This window comes from Rhinatrema bivittatum, chromosome 15 (genome assembly GCF_901001135.1).
Source record: "Rhinatrema bivittatum chromosome 15, aRhiBiv1.1, whole genome shotgun sequence".
Classification (NCBI taxonomy): domain Eukaryota; kingdom Metazoa; phylum Chordata; class Amphibia; order Gymnophiona; family Rhinatrematidae; genus Rhinatrema; species Rhinatrema bivittatum.
This window is the reverse complement of record NC_042629.1, coordinates 45,504,455-45,524,628: the sequence shown is the minus strand read 5'-3', so window position 1 is coordinate 45,524,628 and position 20,174 is coordinate 45,504,455. Positions and strand designations below refer to the sequence as shown.

General features: G+C 40.9%; 1 protein-coding gene across 1 annotated transcript in view; it reads right to left on the bottom strand.

Moving 5' to 3' along the window:
* Positions 1-19,120, bottom strand: part of POLQ (DNA polymerase theta) — a 174,229-nt gene extending 155,109 nt beyond the window's left edge. Inside the window, 6 exon segments of the mRNA XM_029578518.1 lie at positions 1,351-1,459; positions 4,356-4,512; positions 6,353-6,483; positions 6,589-6,771; positions 10,125-10,949; positions 19,041-19,120. Of these exon segments, the coding sequence (XP_029434378.1) occupies positions 1,351-1,459; positions 4,356-4,512; positions 6,353-6,483; positions 6,589-6,771; positions 10,125-10,665 (1,121 nt within the window). The 5' untranslated portion in view covers positions 10,666-10,949; positions 19,041-19,120.
* Positions 19,121-20,174: the final 1,054 nt, after the last annotated feature.

The following is a 20,174-nucleotide window of genomic DNA, read 5'->3' as shown; positions in this document are numbered from 1 at the left end:
CAGATAAGTCATTAACACTGCAATTCTGTCAGGGGTTGATGTCCTGTGCTTGGTTGGTCTATTGGGGGTTGTACGGTAATTGACCAAAAGGCCACATTTTCAGCTGATGATAAAAGATCACGTAGTCACTGATAGCTTGAAAGATGGAAGGGACAGAGTTTTGCAAACTGAGAGCCGTTAACTTAAAGACTCTGAACCTGGATTTTGTTCCAAAGGATCTTGAGAAAAAGAGTGGGAAGACACTGTTTTTTGGCTAGACTGCAGTCAACAGGTGGGGTGGTAACCCCTTATGTTTTCAAATAAGTAGGGCTGATGTCCTTCAATGCCTTGAATGTAAGGTATAGAATTTAAAATGTAATGAATAAGGAAACAAAGCCAGTGCAAGAAGCGCAGGAGGAAGGAGCTCTAGTCCCATTTTTTTGGTGTCAGAAATTGTTCTGGTGGTGGCATTTTGTAGTTTAGTTAGTCTTTTAAGTTAGTCCCAACGTAGATGGTTTTGCAGTTGTCTAGGTGTGTAAGTAACACGACTACATAATTATTCGCAGATTGCTTAGTTGCAGAAATGAGCGCAACCTCGTCACCATGTATAAACACCAAGGCTTTTTTTTTTTGCTCCTGCTGCTACCTGTTCTCTCTAAGGTCAGGGCAGAGTCGAGTTACGACTGCTAGGCTTTTGATCTTTGTTGTGGTCACAGGGTGACATCCTAGTCTAGAATGAATGGGGTGAATGGGAGGGAAGATAATCTTCGTCTGGTCATGGAGAGTTGCCCAGTCAAAGGATCTATATTGATTTTGTTTTGTTTAACTAAAATCAAGTGGATTATCCAGATGATAAAGCCCTGAGACATTGATTGAAGGGTGCTGTTCTATCCCAGATGTCAGAAGAAGCTTCTTATGATGGCAGCAGGTGCAATTTTGTGCATATGTCAGCACTGGTTACACTCACAAACACAAATTTTGAAAATGGATTTATGCGCTTTTAAAATTCTGGCTAAAAAGTCTGTGGGCACCCACATATTTTAGTCTATGTGGGCTGTTTTAAATAGATGACATGAGGGTATTTTTATGCACTACATATAAAAAATGGTTATGGGCCTATGGTCAGTGAATTGCTCTGTTAGCTAATCATGCTTGCTCTGAATGACAATCCTTTTCATGTTGCCATTCTGCTAAATGGGAGTTTGGACATTCTTGCTTTGAATTACCCCAGTATTTTTATCTCCATGATACTTTTTGTTTTGCTTTGATTTTTTTAATTTCTTTTTTTTGTACTGTTGGGATTTTCCCTCTATATTGTGGGACATTAAAACTCTATCCAGTTTTACGAATAAAACCATCCGTGTTACTTACTTGGCCTTTACTTTGTGTGTGACAAAGCGAACCTTAGTCAGCAGAAGTTCCAATAAGTAACCTCGATGGGAATCGCCCAGCATGTGCAATTCATCCACAACAAGCATTCCTGAGGGACACAACACTACTGGCATTAGAGGAGACAAAGGCAAGCACTTACCAAAAACCAGCTGCTCTTCTCATGCTTTGTTTCAGCACTCCACCCTCCTTAAAAATTGCAAAAGCATAAACTAAGCTCTTGGGTACAAAGATTTAACCACTATGAGGTTAATCTTTTTCAATAGGGAAATTGGAAGAATTTGTTCCATTTGGAGCAGGTAATGAAGAAAGACCTGTAGTACAGCACTGTCAATGCATCAAACGGTCCAGGACTACAATATTACCAATTGTGACAACATAAATACAAACTTATAGAGCAATGATTCCTAAAATGCTTTGTAATGACCTATGGTACACATATGAGATAAGTAAAGTACAATGCAACACTTAACAGATCAGGCTACAAAACAGTATTCAAAGGCAAGGGAGGAGAGGGGAGTCTTCTGGCAAGATCTGGACAGGAGGAGGTTATTGCAAGCTCTTGACAGCACATTCCAGATATAGAATGCACCAGCACAGAAAGATCTCGCTTTTCAACAACCATCTAGTCAAAATTGTTGTCAGAAACAAAGATTTAGAAGGCAAGGACATGAGTGATTTTGAAAATTAAAGTGCTACTTTAAATTAATATCGGAAAGTGAGGCAGGGAACCAGTGGAGTTTAAGGACTGGGGTAATATAGTTCCACATTTTTGGCATAAATAAGGAGTTAAGCAGGACTATTCTGGACCTACCGAAAACAAGCAATATGACACTTGGCAAAACTATACACTATAAACATACATGAATGAGGATCTCTGCAGAAAACAGACAAGAAAATGCTGTTCAGGAGCAACATTGCAGAGATAATAAAAAGGCAGGTTTAAGGCTTTCATAAAATTTAAGACAAAAGATAGTGCTTGAGCATAAGATATTAAGACTTCAGAGGGGATAAGGCTGAGATGAAAGTCAAGAAAAGAGACAAGATTCTTAACCAAGCCGAGGACTTTGCTCTTAAACGGGCCAATGTAATAAGACCCGCGGCAAAACAGGCGCTAGTTACGAGCGCGGGTTTTGATCACCGCATGCGGCTAAAGCTGGCACCACCGCGGGATGTAAAAAAAATTAATTCTGCAAATTATTTGCGTGCAGAAATCCGCGCACTCATGAAGAAATGTGCGTACCTAAGTATGGTACGGCCCTATGTAATAAGCGGCCACATCCACACTGAAAACCTGCACCAATAATCCATGCAAAAAAGCAAGCAAGTAGGTAGCTATCCCTATAATATGACCCAAATGGCAAATATTTTCATGGGTGATAATTCACACTAGACTGGCATGGCAGCGAGATATGCGCTCATCTAGGTACCTTTCAGGGCGCTCGGGCGCCCAGAAAGGTGGCTAGCTAAGCTGGCCGCTCGAGCATCCAGATTGGTGATTATCTAGGTGCCTTTCAGGGCGCCCGAGCATCCTGATTTGCAGCCAGAAGAGCGCCTACCTGAGCGCCCAAGCATCCAGATTCACGCCCTGCTGAGCGCCTATCTTGGTGCTTGAGTGGCCAGCTCAGCTAGGCGCTCGTCTGGTTGCAATTCAGGACGCTCAGGTGCCCAGGAAGGCGCCTAGCTAAGCAAGAATCTGGCGCTGTTTTTAACTCATGCCCTGACTGGGGAGGTAAAAGACCCGCATTAAAAAATCCACACTAGCATCAGTGTGGCTCCCTGCACTGCCTATGTTTAGCTAATCGCCTCCTTTGCATGCCATTAGCATGCATTCACGCAGAAAAAACGCGGGTCTATAAGCGCTTTTCTCCTGCGCACAAAACCCTTATTTTATAGGGCTTTGCGCAGGAAAACGCACATAGGTGCGCATATAGGTGCGTACAAACCCGCGGCATCTTCAGCACACCTTATTACATCGGCCCCCAAGACATTTGATTGCAGAAGGTTGTTACAAAGCCATAAGTTCATGAGATCAAGGCAAATAGATGGTTATAAAAGAGATGGTTATAAAAGAAATATCCAGTGGAGTGCCAGGAACACAGACATGGTTGCAGAAGTTAAAGGATGGCATGTGAGGAGAAGGTATACTGGAAAGTGTAGTGAGCAACTTGAATGATAATTATGAGACATGGATAAGCATCCACATTAAGTTTTTACTACTACAATCATTTTATTTAGTACATGCAATATGCAGATTATCCTAAGAATATGGTGTAAGTCAACTTTTTACCCTTGGCACTATTAACGTGGACCTCCCAAACGATACTTGATTAAAGGGCTGCATTAAATAATGACTATCATATTAGGCTCTACCAGCTGTACAGCCTTTGTCTTTCAAATAATAATTGGTCAAGTCCATGTTTCATAAACCTTTTTTTATTTTATAATTTTAATGTGCAAATAAAATCCAAGACTTTTTCTACCTCCAAAAATAAATACAACACTTCCTCAGACAATGGTCATCATTTAACATAAACCTTTAATTAGTATGGTTAAATGGCTATTGGAGTAAATAATTGTTGATAGTGTATCATTTTTCTCTATCAAGGACACGTATCGTTTTGGAGTTCCATGTTAATAGTGCCAAGGAATCTTGAGCACATTCAGTTACCACAGAAATGTGAGGCCAAACACTTGCAGGGAGCTGCTGTTCAACAGTACCAAGCACAGTTTCACAAATGAAGCTGTAGCAGCCATGTTTACTGCTAAAGATAATTCCAAAAATTATGACATTTTAAAAAAGGTATGCAATTCTGAAAATAAGAAAGAGGGGAAAAGTATCATGAATGTATATTCTCATTAATTCATAAATCACATTCAATAAATCATTTGGCCTCTTAGTAACACTGCAATAGTATTTATTTATTCCAATAGTATTTATTCTATGAAGAAATTATATCTCAGTCAAGGACAGCTTAGTACCTTACCCAATAAATCCATTTTATTCTCCTCTATAAGTCTGTTGATTAGGCCATTGGCTCTCTCAATGGTGCAAACAGCAACATCAAGACAAGAGAAACTTCCAGCAGGGGACGTACTCCCCATGTATCCTTCCACTCTCACACCCACCTCTTGAAACAAGCTCTGAAATAGAGAGATAGAGAGCTGATGGAGACCATGTACATTCAATTGTGCAGACTGCATTCTCTACTTGAACTGTTTGAAAAATCTGGTGAACTTTTAGCTAGTTTTAATTAACATATTTCATAGTTTTCTGTTGTCATGGCAAAGAGATGCAAATCATTAAAGTGTGAGAGTTCTATGATTAGAACAAATCACTAAGACTCTCTCATCCCCAAGGAAGTGACTATATAAAATGGGTTGGCCATCTCTGGTCAAGAGCCACAAACAGGCCTAGTTTTCAGGATATCCACAATGAATATGCATGAGATCAATTTGCATGTACTTACTCCACTGTATGCAAATTGATCACATGCATATTCATTGTGGATATCCTGAAAACCAGGCCTGTCTCTAGCTCTTGATGACCAGAGTTGGCCACCCCTACTATATAACATAGTAATGAACAATTGACGTATCTAGCATGCCCAGATTGAGACTCTATTTGAATTCTTACCATTTGAGTAAGCTCCCTCTTTCCCTGATCCCTCCATCTATGTCGCCTATATATTATCAATTTTAATAAAAAAGTTTGCAAAAAGATAGAATCCCACAGTGTCCTCAATTTCATCCCAGATTCAGGTCTTCCGTTCCCTGGGTAGGCTAGAGTTACTTACAACCCCCAGTAGGGAGGGAAAAATGGTCATTGCCTAAGGGTGACACCAAATGTCCAGATTTAAGGCTCATGATTGCAGAGTTCTGGAAGGAGATCTGGTGCATGGCTCACAGTACAGTACTGTCACTGCAATGACCAACTAGGTATATTAGGGACGGAGGAGATATACAACAGGGGAAAAATCCCCAGGCAGCTGCAAATAAGAGCTCATGGCACGAGATCCCAGCCCTGATTCCAACTGAACTGGAAGTAGAAAAGATTAGGAAGAACCTGCTAGGTCAAAAAATAAAATGGTAAAGCCCCAAGTGATACATTTTCCAATATAAATTTACAGGTCTATGTGAGTGGAGAACACAAAGGAGCATTTTAAATAATCTCTTAGGATATCACTATAAAATAAAATAAAAAGATCACCATATTTGTCAAACATAAGAAAAACCATTTTAACAAAGATTATGTGAAAAACCAACCCAACATGGCCACCTTTCAAGATAAAAATCTGCATTATGATGGTGAAATATAAAATAAAACTTAGCCAATACAACATCATACTGTGCTGGACCTGGGTTATTTGATTCAAAAGTTCAAATAACTGCCGTTAGCTTTTGCATATCTGTATTGAGACACTTACAATTTGCTAAAAATTAGAAGGACCTCAAAGTGAGATGCCGATGTTCTGCACACATACTAGCGTTGGCATTAGATCTATGTTGTAAAAGATCCATGCTTGCTGTGCATGCCAGTGTCGCAGCTTTTTGTTTTCTAACTGGAGACTTTGGGAACTGAACCTACAACCTGTCTCCAAATCAGAGACTCTACCCCTGTGCTAAAGGAGCAGAACCATTAACTGAGCTGGTACGAGAACCTTATTTACAGTAACCAAGCTCCTCATATCACCCCCTTATTGCTCTACCCTGTCACACATGTGTAATCCCAACTTTCGCAGATAGAAGGGGAAGCAGTGCCTTGCCATCACATGTGCCATCGCACAAGATGGATGTGGCCCATTTTCTTATTGTCTTTCTCTCCTCCTTGTGAGTAAACAAAGCCTCAACTCTGCAAAACCACTAACCAGAGCAGAGAGCTTCTAAGGACTACGCCATAAAGAATGACATGGTATCAAACCCAATCAACAAGCTAGTGCATTCTGATTTGAAAGTAATAATGTTTACTACATCCACTAATTACCTGGAGATAATACATTTTCTCTTTGGCCACGGAGACAAAGGGCAGAACAAAAAGAGCTTTCTTATGGGTCTCCAAGACTCTCTTCAAAATAAGTAATTCGGCCACTAATGTCTTCCCAGCACTGGTAGGAGCTAAAAAAAACAAACAGCAAGCAAAAAGGTGTCACAAAGGAAACCTGGAATCAGACAGAGAACCTATTATTTATGAGCATACCTGACTAGTTTTGCATACTGTACCTGAATACACCAGATTCTTCCCTTCTAGTACTTGTCCAAGCATCAGACACTCTGCTTGCCATTCAAACATCTGTACTACTCCTAGGCTGTGATATTTCTCCAGAACGGATTTAGGGAGACCCCAGCTCGCCAAGAGTAGTTTGTCTGCCTTATCTTCAGGAACAGCCATATGAAGATTTTGCCCTTTAGGAACAATCAGTCTCAAGAGTTAGTAAATCAATTTTTATTTTATCAAACAGATCATCAGGAAAAGATGGCACATGAATAAGGAAAGATCTGAGCAACTGCTTAAAATGAAAACCCTTAATACCACATTGAGAAGGGAATCCAGAATGATACGCTAACACTTTTAATCACATTGGGAATTTTTATATTCAGCTACAAAAAGAGGGCAAGGTAATCTATAATAATTATTTGAGTTTATATAAGGCCATTCAGCCTAACAAGAATCAAAACATTTCAAAAACATACCCACAAAAACCTTTGAAGGGATGGCCTGGCAGTTCACTTGTTAACCACATTAAAACAGAAGAAGGAACAATGTTACTATTTCTCAGTTTGTTCAAATGTATAGTAATTAACAAAAAGGAAGAGAAAAGGGACATAAAAAACTAAATGTATTCTTTGCTTTGGTCTTTATGGAGGAGGATGTTGGGAAGACGTCCACACTAGTAATGTTCGTTGATGGTGATGATTTAAAGGAACTGAGGTAATCACTGAGAAAAGATATAACAGAATTAGAAAAGGTACAGAAAAGGAAGACCAAAATGATAAAGGGGATGGAATCAGTTCCCTATGAAGAAAGGCTAAGGAGGTTAGGACTCTTCAGCTCAGGGAAGAGATGGCTGAGGGGAGATATGATAGAGGGCTGTAAAAGAGTGGAGTGGAATGAGTAAACATGAATAAGTTGTTTACTCTTTCAAAGAGTACAAAGACTGGAGTACACACAGTGAAGTTACTAGGTGATACACAAAACTAATAAGAGAAAATGTTTTTTTACTCAACGCATAACTAAGCTCTGGAATTCGTTGCCAGAGGATGTGGTAAAAGCTATTAGTATAGCTGCGATTAAAAAAGGTTTGGAACAGTTCCTGGAAGAAAAGTCTATAAAACATTATTAAGGTGGAGTTGCAGAAATCTACTGCTTATCCCTGGGATAAGCAGCATGGAATTTATCTACCCCTTGGGATACTGCCAGGTACTTGTTAACTGGAGTGGCCATTGTTGGAAACAGGACACTAGGCTTGATGGACCTTTGGACTGACCCAGTATGGCAAGTCTTATGTTACGTTCTAAATGAGAAATGCAATGGAACAAATTGACAAAATTAAGAGAGTAACAAATCAATGGATAGTATTCACCCCAAAAGTTCTAAAATAACTCAGTTATAAAACCTGCAGACATATTACCAGTAATATATAACCATAATAGCTGAAGGTAGGAGGGTGGCTAATATAACACCAGTTTTTAAAAGGAATTCAGGGGTGATCCAAGACACTACAGACCAGTGAGCCTGACATTAATGCTAGGCAAAATGATAGAAGCTATTCTTAAAAACATAATTACTGACCATGTAGACAGACATGGTTTAATGTGAACGAGCCAACATGGATTTAGCAAAGGGAAGTCTTGCCTTACCAAGCTATTAGATTTATTGAAGGTGTTAAGAGTGGAGAAGGGAGAGATGGTTGATACCTGGATTTTGAAAAGGCATTTGACAAAGTCCCTCATGAGAAACTCCACAAAAAATTAAAAAATCATGGGATAGGAGGCAATGTTTCATTGTGAATTGGTTACTGGCTAAAAGACAGGAAACAAAGTAGGACTCAAAGGTCAGTTTTCCCAATGGAGGAAGGTGAACAGTGGACTGCCTCAGGGATCTGTATTAGAACTTGTATTTAACATTCATAACTGATCTGGAAAAGGGAGCAACAATGAGATGATCAAATCTGTAGATGATACAATATTATGTAAAGTTGTTAAAACACAAGCAGGCTGTGAGGACTGCAGAAGGACCTTGCAAGAATGGGGTACTGTGAATCTAAATGATAGATGACATTTAATGTGACAAGTGCAAAGCAATGCATATAGGAAATAATCCTAACTATAGGTACATAATGCTGTGTTCCGTATTAGGACCCACCCAAGAAAAGGTTCAGGTCCGATCCATAGTGTGACTCTACTTTTAGTATTGCATGCAGTTCTGGTCACCTCATCTTAAAAAGATGAAGCAGAACCAGAAAAGATACAGAGAAGGGCAAAAAAAAATGTAAAGGAGATGGAATGGTTTCCTTATGAAGAAAGGCAAACCAAGTTAGGGCTCTTCAGCTTGGAGAAGAGATGACAGAGGGGATATGACAGAGGTATATAAGAACATAAGAAATTGCCATGCTGGGTCAGACCAAGGGTCCATAAAGCCCAACATCCTGATTCCAACAGAGGCCAAACCAGGCCACAAGAACCTGGCAATTACCCAAACACTAAGAAGATCCCATGCTACTGATGCAATTAATAGCAGTGGCTATTCCCTAAGTAAACTTGATTAATAGCTGTTAATGGACTTCTCCTCCAAGAACTTATCCAAACCTTTTTTGAACCCAGCTACACTAACTGCACTAACCACATCCTCTGGCAACAAATTCCAGAGCTTAATTGTGTGTTGAGTGAAAAAGAATTTTCTCCGATTAGTCTTAAATGTGTTACTTGCTAACTTCATGGAATGCCCCCTAGTCCTTTTATTATCCGAAAGTGTAAATAACCGTTTCACATCTACTCTTTCAAGACCTCTCATGATCTTAAAGACCTCTATCATATCCCCCCTCAGCTGTCTCTTCTCCAAGCTGAACAGCCCTAACCTCTTCAGCCTTTCCTCATAGGGGAGCTGTTCCATCCCTTTTATCATTTTGGGTGTGGAACAGGTGAACAGGGGATAGTTATTTACCCTTTCAAATAGTTTCATGGAATGTCCATTAGTCTTAGTACTAATAAGTGACAGATTTAAAACTAATCTTATGAAGTACTTTTTCACTCACATAATTCAGCTGTGGAACTTGTTGCCATAGGATGTGGTCAAAGCTAGGTTTAAAAGAGGTCTGGACAAACTCCTGGAAGAAAAGTTCATAAACCATTTTTACCCAGGAAGACTTGGGAAAGCCATCTCTTATCTCTGGAAGTGAGCATCAAGGAATGATGGACCTTTGACATGACTCAGCATGACATATTTTATATTCTTAATAAAAAAAAACTAAAAAGTACAATTATGAGTCCTTTCATGTCAGAATAATGAAAACTATTTTCAAACCCTTCAAAAGCATATTAATATGTTCACAATGAAGTGATGCTAAGGTCCAAACTGAGGAGGACACTCTCTTCAGACCAAGTGATGAAATGTTATGAACTAAGCCCTAATAAATCATGGAGACTAATGAATGCTTGAGTCTAGTCACACAAGAAAAGAAGGGGACTTATAACCATTGCACCCTCCAACTGTTATCTATTGACAAGCTTAAACACAAAAGTTTAAAATGAAATTGTACCTGTGGCAACAAGGGTCTCCATGAGTTTATTGCTGTCCATCAGGGTGCAATCCAGGCCAGCCGGAGGAGTCAGTACCAAAGACAAACCAGCTGTTGTGTGCCGCTGCTGCTGCCACCTTTGTTTTTCTAACAAAGCTGCCTGACATGCTGGACTGAACAAAATATAATCTTCAGAGCTCTCCACACTCTTGCTCAGACTTGCTGACATCCTGCTGGGTTTTTTGGCTCTCATTGCCTTACAATGTTTCTGAAAACTCATGGAGCGCATTGCCTGGGTGTTATTGGAACCAATGTGAGCAATGATGGCTTTCTTTGAAGGCAAAGGGCTAGCCAAATCTCCCGAATCTGGACTTGATAAAGATGGGGTTCGGCCTCTCTTACAACTACTAGGCTGGTGCATATAGGTGGGTTTGGTCAGAGAATGAACTCTGGATTTCTGCACAGTATCAGCATCACGCAATTCATCAAACAACAAGTTTGTCCGCATGGCTTTATTACCATGTAATGTTCGTAAGGATTTATTTTTACTTCGATCCTGCATCTTTACAGTAGTCACACCCGTTTGAAAGCTTCACTGCACCCAGTCAGACCTGCTTTAGGGCAGTATTCTCTTCTTTCTTTACAATTATGCCCGTGGTTTTCCTCTTGTTTAGCTGCAAGTGACTATTTCAGGTCTTTTGTAAGTTTTTTTCATAATAGATAGGGCACTCATTCTTGGAAAAATGTGCAGAGATAAACTCCACTGATGCAGAAAGATGAAAACAGAAAACTGCCATATTAAATCCTTGCTGAGAGAAATATACTCTTATCCCATAATGTATAGCTCTAAAAATAAAGAGATTTAGTAATATAAACAAGCAAAGAAAAAAATATTATACTGCTGTTTCATATAGCTAACAAATATAAAAATGACTTAGCTTGAAAATGGTGATCCAGTCTACTTAATCCATAAAACCTGAATTTGTCTTGCTTAATCATGCAGGGGCCAGCCTCATGGTTCAAGCTCTACCACTGCAAACTGTGGCATGGGGATCCAGGTTTAGACATAATATCTATTGGGGGTCAGACAGGCTTGAGAACACAATGGAGGTGCCTGGATAAGGCCTTGGGTAGGGAGGCAAGGTGCCTGCTGGTACTGTGCCAGCCCCTGCTAATTATTTAAATTGTATTATTTGAAATTGCTGTTCTTCATTTCAAGCATCATTTATTTTATTTCAGTGGTTTCTAAACCTGTCCTGTGGGACCCCCTGTCAGACAAGTTTTCAAGATATCCATAATGAATATTCATGAGATAAATTTGCATGCAATGGAGGCAATGCATGCAGATCTACCTTATACATATTCACTGAGATTATCTTGAAAACCTGACTGGCTGGGAGTCCCCCAGGACAGGTTTGGGAACCATTGCTTTATTTAATGTATACCTGCTTAACTGTAAGGTGCCCTAAATGAGGAATAGTTTAAGTAAGTTTTCTTACCATAAACGGTGTTTTCCATAGATAGCAGGATGATTTAGCCATGCTGTCTCGGTGAGGTCATCCAGACGTCATGGGGGCGGAGCTTTTTCTCTCTAAGCTCGAAGAGCTTTACGAATGCAGCTGTTCCCAATCTCCTCGAGCTGATCTCCTCAGATAGTCAAAGCTAATGATCGAGTGAAGAAGATGGCTGTCCAGGGAGGTGGGAGGAGACGCATGACTAAATCATCCTGCTATCTACGGAAAACACCATTTTTTGTAAGCAAACTTGCTTTTTTCTGTCGATAAGCAGGCTTATTTAGCCATGCTGTCTGAGAGTCCCAAGCAGCTAGGTTGCTTGCGCTAAAGAGCTACCTTATCTGTGGAAGCAACCTATCACCTGTGGACAGCCATCAATGCTTGGGGATGTGATGTAATACTGCTGATTCCAATGCACTGTCCGCTGCTGACTGCTGGTCCAGGCAATAACGAGATGTAATCTGCTCTCCAGGTTTCTTGAATTGGTACGTTGTGTAGGTCGCCCTCGCTCTGACCTGAGTGCTTTGATTGGATTAAGTAAATTTTTGAATTTCTTGAGTAGCAGAATTAAATACAATTAGTTATCCAATTTGACAGTGTCCTTTTGAAGACTGTTTTCCTGGGTCATTCGGATTAAACAAGAGGAAGAGTTGGGAAGTGTGTCTAATTGTTTTGAGTTTTCCTTTTGTAGTACACTAATGCTCTTTTGCAGTCTAATGTGTGAAGGGCTTTTTGTCTTGCATTGATGTGTGGTTTGGGAAAGAAGGCGGGTAACGAAATTGATTGGTTCAGGTGAAACGCTGAAACCACTTTTGATAAAAAGGATGGATGGGTACAAATCAAGACTTTGTCATGGTGGAATGAAGGTACGGATAATTGATTACAAGGGCTTAAAGTTCACTTACTCGTCTCGCCAAAGTGATAGCAACGAGGAAGAGTACCTTCCCATGTGAGGTATTTTAAGGATGTAGAGTCTATGGGTTCGAAGGGAGCTTCCATCAAGCTTTCGAGGATTATGTTTACATCCCATGAAACCGGAGGCTTTTGAAATGGTGGATGAATTCGAATTAAACCTCATAAATCTTGAAATGAGAGGATGAGAGGAAATTGAAGATCTCTCCTCAGTCGAGTGATAAGCTGCAATAACACTTAGGTGTACACGTATGGATGTGACCGCTAATCCTGATGTAAAAAGAGAATATAAATACGTCAGTAAATCTTTTAGAGAGCAAGTGAAGGGGTCAACATTTTGTCGGTTGCACCAACTGGAATATCTTTTCCATTTGAAGGCATAATTTTTTCTTGTGTATGATTTTCTGGCTGCTATTAATATATCTGTGATATGGGATGGTAGCTGAAAATGTCCTAATACTTTCCGCTCAATCTCCATGCTGTCAGCTGGAGGGAGGCATGCATCAGGTAAATGAGATTTCCATTCTCCTGTGTTAGAGAAATTGGTGGTTGAGTTACGAGGTGAACTAGATAAGCATACCACAGTTGTCTTGGCCATGCTGGAGCGATGAGAATCAAGTCCGCTTTGTCCACTATACATTTCTGAATTGTGCGTGATATTAATGGAATTGGGGGATAGGCGTACAGCAGCCCCCTTGACCATGGAATCAGAAAGGCATCCTGGGATACTCTCAGTGTGCTGGGAAGAATTGAGCAAAAGGTGTTCACTTTTCTGTTGATTTCCAATACAAAAATGTCTAAGCGTGGAATGCCCTAGCACATGAAAAGATCTTCCGCTACAACTTCGTTTAGCGACCATTCATGGGGGTGGAAGATTCTACTGAGTGTCTTCCCTTGTGTTCACAAGCCCTGGAAGATAAGACGCCTGAAGGAATTTCTTGTTTTCTTCTGTCCATTCGCCAGTTTGAACAGCTTCTTTGCAGAGAATGTTGGAACCTGATCCTTCTTGTTTGTTTATGTAGAACATGGCTACTTAGTTGTCTGTGTGTATCATTACAGACTTGCTTCGAACAGTCAATTGGAAAGTATGCAATGCACTCTTTATTGCCCTCAGTTCTAACAGGTTTATCTGAAACCAGCTTTCTGCTGGGGACCACAAACCCTGTGTACTCAGATGGGGAAGAAGAGCCCCACAGCCTTTTGTTAAAGCATTCATTGCTATTATTAGTTGATGAAGAGGATTCCTGAATGGTGCCCCCTTTGTCAATACTGAAGGCTTTTACCACCACAAAATGTCTCTTTTCATTGATGCTAAAATGCGAATCATCCTTGACATGTGCTGCCTGCATTTATTCCACAGAGACTTTAATCCCCATTGTAAATGCCTCGTGCAGATGGGTGTTGGGAACTACATGTATTGCTGCCGCCATGTGGCCCAATAGGATTAGTATTTGACGTACAGTGGTATAAGTCTGACGTTGAAGAGACAGGCACTGAGAACGCAGAGTCTGGGCCCTGTCAGTGGGTATAAATGCCCTGGAAATGGGAATGTGAATCCTTGCTCCAATAAATTGAAGAGTCTAAGTGGGATGGAGGTGAGACTTCTCATAGTTTATGAGCCATCCTAGATCCTCCAAGAACTGAATTGTTTCTATTAAACGGTTCTGTAGCGCTTGTGCATTTGGGGAGACAATGAGCCAGTCGTCTAGATAGGGAAAATGTATTATTCCCCGTTTTCGCAGTTATGCCACAACAACCACAAGACATTTTGTGAAGACTCTCGGGCAGATGAGAGTCCAAATGGGAGCACTTTGTACTGGTAATGCTGATTCCCAACTTGGAAACACAGGTATCACCAATAATCCCTGTGGATGGGAATGTGAATATATGCATCTTTCAGGTCCAGAGAACACATCCAGTCATTGAGTTGTACAAATAAGAGGATCAATTTCAAAGCGGTCATTTTGAACTTCTGTCTCTTGAGAGATTTGAGAGACTGCAAGTCTAAAATGGGGTGAAGACCTCCCGTTTTCTTGGGAATGAGGATTTGTTGTTGATTTGAGAAGGCGGAAGAGACCGAATTACCCTCTGATGTAGCAGAGTTCTTACTTCCTGAAGTAGCATGGGATTGTGAGAAAGAGATTTTATGGTTTTTATACGATGAGGCAATGCGGGAGGATGGGTGAACTGTAGCTTGTACCCTTGGACTATTACGGTCAGGACCCACTGATCGGTCATGATTCTGGACCAGGTTTGGTAGAAAAATGAAATTCTGTCCCAGTGCCATGGTGCTGTGGCAAATGTTTTCAAAAACCTTGTTGCTTCTGAGGTTGGGTCTGAGACTTTTGGGTCTTTGACATCTCTGATGGCTTCTTTGTGGAGACTGTTGCCCCTGAGGCCTCGACTGCTAGTAAGTGGGAGGACTCTATGACTGGTAGTATGGTTGATAGGATCTATATGGTCTACGTTGGTAGTACATCTCTTATATTGGGTGTAATACCTTTTGGAGGTATTTAGACTCTCAGAAGGGGAAGTTAAAGATTGTACCGATACATAGTGCTCTTTTATCTGGGAAACTGATTCCCTCAGTATTTCCCCAAAGAGGCTGTCCCCTCTACATGGTAAGCTGACTAGCTTTTCGTGGACATCTTTGCGTATACTACTGGAGCGAAGCTACGCCATACGTCTGGCTGCTATGGAGGCTGCTGAATCCCGGGCAGATGTGTCAAAAAAGCTTCATATTCCATCCTCAGTAGGTGTCACAACCTCTCCTGAAGGTCAATGAAAGGTTGTGGCTTGCCTGTCTCCTCCTGTGATATTGATACGAATGGTTTTAGATTTGAAGCACATTCGTAAAGGTATTGGGCTGGATACGGGCATTTAACATTGAATTTTGAAATAATCTTCATCCAAATTCATCCAGCAACTTGTTGTCTTTGCCTGGAGGTATATTTGAATGCAATCTCATTTTCTTTCCTTTTCTCATGATGGATTCTACCACCGGTGAGGTATGTGAGATCTGCACATTACTGTAGTGAATTGACTTCTGCATCCTGTATTTTAAGTCTAGTTTTCTAGATGCTGGTATTATGGAGTGGGGAGAGTCTCATGCTTTATCCATAACAGAATTGAGTACTGCATGGGAAGGGAGAGCTGTTGGTTCAGATGAAACCTCCAAGATCTTTAATATATCCATTAATTCTGCCCTGGAATCAAGGACTTTGCGGGTTTCAATTTTCAATAGGGGTTCTACTTTTTCTAAAAATTTAGAGTAAGTTAGATCCTCCGGTGGTGAGGAAGGTTGTGGATGTTCCTGCGATGGGTCAGAGGGAATGCCCGTTGAGCTTCCAGGACAGGATAACAGTGAATTCTCAGGATGGCTGGTCAGGTCTGAAGGGGAAGGAGGAGGAGTACCCTTATCCTGTGGACTAGCTCTTATGCTTACAGGTGATGGGGGGGTTTCCGGAGTAGGGGAATGGTTTCCCTCGGAAGGAACTGGTAAGTCAGGTGATTTAGAAACTTGTAAAGGCAAGTTTTCAAAGAAATTCCTACGTATAGAGTTCATCTGTGACATTGTTTCCTTCGCAGTTGCATTCAGTGCCGAACACTGAATCCGTTTATCCCTGTATGAGAAGTGTTCAGAGTGGAATTGCATTATGCAGGATTTTTTCTTAGGCGGGGGAAGCACTGCAGTAAGTATCTTTGCCCTCGGTGCTTTAGTTCTAGCCTCTGGAGGCTCCCTTAATGGGAGAATGATCTTTTCTTGGAGAGTCCTGAAGAAAACTGGAACGCTTTCTAGTCTTTAAGGAAAGCTCTCCAGCAGAGTGTGATGTGTCTGGGGGGGAAGCCACCTCTTCTGGAGTTCCTTCCAACTCTTGGTCATAGAATTATAACAAAGATCTTTGTGACCTGACACTTCCCTGATGAGAGAATGATAGGGAATATTCTGATCGAACTATATATTTAGAAAGCGTCAACATTTAATGGAGCATCGGTTTCCTAAGGATTGCTCTCAGAAGAGGATTCTTTTAGTTGAGTCGACTTCTCCAAGGATTTTGTGTGTCCTGAACTTTTCTGAAGTTTCAAATTTGTTTGCATCGATTCGTGTGATGCTGCGTCATGTTTCGATGCTCTTGACACTTCCTTCTGCGTCAACTTTGCTCCAATGTGTGCTGATTTTTTTGATGCTTCTGAATGCATCGATGTTTTTTAAGCCTTCGATGATGCCATAGAGAGCAATCGAATGCGATGTCCTTTCCTTCCTTGGTTCGACGCTGGCATGAAATGCTCCAGCGCTGACATCGGTGCCGCATGCATCGATGCATCATGCACCAATAATGATGCTTTCTTATGTTTCGACACAATATGCATCGACACCAAAGCCGTCAAAGCCTTATCAGTTTTTTTCGAATGTCTGTCCGATCCCACGGAGTAGGTGTTGAATCTTCAGCCCGAGCGATGAACACGTGGACCTTCCTTCCCTTGGAGAGGCAGCATAAGAACCAGATATACCTTCTCTGAACTTTGAAATTTTCGCAGACCTAAAGCACTGGGCCTGAGGAGATATTCTTCCGCAGTCCCTATGGGCCGCTTGATCATGGTTGGGACCGAGACACAAGTAACAATAATTGCGTTTGTCAGTCATAGATATGATCTTGCCGCACTGGCAATAATTAAACCCAGGTGTCTTTAGCACATTAGTATTGAAAAGTGCTTTTGTTCTTTTTTTTTTCCTTGAGGAGAAATGAAGAGCGCTCTTCTCACGCGTTCGTGTCAATTGAGGAAAAAACAAAACTGAGGAAATCAGCTTGAGGAGTGTGGGAACAGCCGCGCAGCCGCATTTGCAAAGCTCTTCAAGCTTAGAGAAGAAAAGCTCTGCCCCGTGATAGCCAGATGACGTCACTCAGACAACATGGCTAAATAAGCCTGCTTATCAACAGAAAATAATAGAAATATAATAATTAAGCAATAAATATAAATTAGCATAATTTTAAGACAGGATCTACATACCCACATTCTGATCACCACAACTAAAGAAAATTCCCATTCATTCACAGTAGAAAAAGGAAAATGTAATGCCACTTTTTTCTCCCTCACAATAATGTTTTCACAAGCTTGCAAAAAGTAAATTAGTCTTGGATCTCTAATATCCTGAGGAAGATTTTTTCACAACCTTGGCCCAAAACAGCTGAAAGCGAAATCACAGGTACATTTGAAATGTTCAGCTTTCACAGAGAGGTTATGAAGAGCATTTTAAAAGGAATTTAACACTTGACTGCAGCAGTAGGAGTGCACAAAATGTAAAAAAAAATGCAAGCAATATCACATGGATGGATTATCAGATGGAGTTCTTTGTTGGACATTGGGATTAACCGGGTCTGACTACAAACAGAAATCACAATCTGGAACTTAAAGAGCAAAAATACAATCATAAAGTTCCATTTCAATTAAGTGGCTGATAAGCAAGTGGCAGACTTAAAATATTACATTTAACAGTGTTGTAAAATGTCATTTTAGAATATGCAGTTGCATTTTGATGTTTCAATACTTAGATATGAGAATCACAAGACAGGCTGGAAATTATAAAAGTACTAACTCCTGAAACACATTCATATTGACTAGGGGCTGAATATTCTTTTCTATGACAGCAACTAGTAGTGCCAGATGTTGTTTATTTATTTATTTATTTCGGATTTTTATATACCGACATTCTCAATACAAGTATCGAATCAGGTCGGTTTACATAGAACAGAACTGTCGCAATAAAGGCGTTGCCAGCTAGAAGTTAAAAAAAAAGTTGCCAGCTAGAAGTTAAAAACTAGCTACTGAATGGGATTCAAAACTATTTGCCATCATAGAAAATACTGATCCCCTATTCTAGGGATGGGCAAACTATGGTTCAGCTATGGCTTTTGAGTGGCCCACAGCAGTGCTATAGTTTCTAGCACTTCCCCCCAAAATTACATGCACACCGCTATAGGTAATGCTGCTTTATTTTGAAACCTCCAGAGCTCTTCTGTTTTTTGTTTTCAACAAGGTGGAAAGATGAAAGGAAGTGTTCCTGGAGCTGTAGCACCTTTCTGCTTGCAGGTAGTGAGAGGCATGTGCATCTCTGGGCAGCTGATAGCAGCCAGCAGCGTACAAGGGCCTTTTGTTGGTGGGGAGTGGGAAGCAGCTCTAGTTTATTGTTTGCACCTATCAGATACACTGCAACAAGTGCCCTTGCTAGGTAGATACTTGGCTACTGCACAAAACACGAAGGCAGCCACTCTGGTTCAGTACGTGGCTCTCATTGGGACCTGTTGCTCTAGCAACATCAGCATTGCTGGCAGAGAACAGCCAACAGGATTGCCGCATTTAGCCTCAGCCGCTCTTAGAAACGTGAATAGATTTTGTTTTCGTCGTTTCGTTTTGAACTCGGGGGTGGACCATTTCGGGTCGGTTTTTTTTACATCAAAACCCGCCCCAACCGTTCAAATTTAATAAAATACAAATTCCCCCCAAGACTCACTTAAGGTCCCTGGTGGTCCAGCGGGCGCGCCCAGGAGCGATCTCCCACTTTCGGGCCGTGGGCTGCCCGCTATCAAAATGGCGCCGGCAGCTATTTGCTCCGATCATGTGACAGGGGTCGGCCAATGGCACCGGTAGCCCCTGTCACACTGTAAGGGCAAAGGGTCGCCGGCGCCATTTTGATTGCGGGCAGCCAACGGCCAGAGAGCGAGAGATCGCTCCCGGGTCCTACCCTGGATCTTAAGTGAGACTTGGTGGGAGGTTGTATTTTATTAAATTTGAACGGTCGGGCGGGTTTTTTCGGTGTTCGATTAAAGACGCGTGTGGAAGCTGTATCTTAGTATCTACGGTGTACCCTTCCCGATTTCGTGGGGTTTTCTTTCGTTTTTCCCGACCTGCAACAAAATAGGAAATTTCATCTTTATTCCCTAGTTCGTTGCAAGCAAAAAATGTTATTACTTATTAGAAAAGAGGATGGGGAGGGGGATATGTTCGTCGGATGAAAATACTTACTTGTTTAATTTTGGAAAAAAACAAAATATCTGCAGTGTGAGACTGGTTAGCTGTTTTGTTACATGAACTCTCGCCTCCAGTATGACTAGCCCTATGGTAAAATATAAAAATGTTATTTTGCAGTTCCTATTCTTTCTCCATATGGTGCCCCCACGCCCTGTACTCATCTCGGAGCACACACTCTAGCCCGAGTAAAAGCCACAAATGTACTCCTGCTGAAGTTCTGCACACAACAATTTTTACATTTGCATAGTGTATGTTAAAATTTTACAGTGTGATTTAGACAAAGTAGGTAACACAATATAATCACTATTGTTGTGGGTGCACAGAGCACCATGACTTGTGATAAAGGCAGTGAAGAGGTAGTAAAACACTTTTTGACATGACACACAGAGAAGTCACTATTCTTGTTTTCTAATTTTTTTTTTTATCAGAAGTTGCTTTATAATTACTAACAAAAATAACATGACACCTTTGCTTTAGTTTTACTAGACAGATTCCACAGGAGAGAGGCTAAATAGAAATGCTATATTAACAAAAAAAAACTAGGCCACAGTGTTACAGAAACATCCAGAATGGACCAAAAGCCATGCTGGAACTGCAGTTAGTAGCAAGTCCCTAG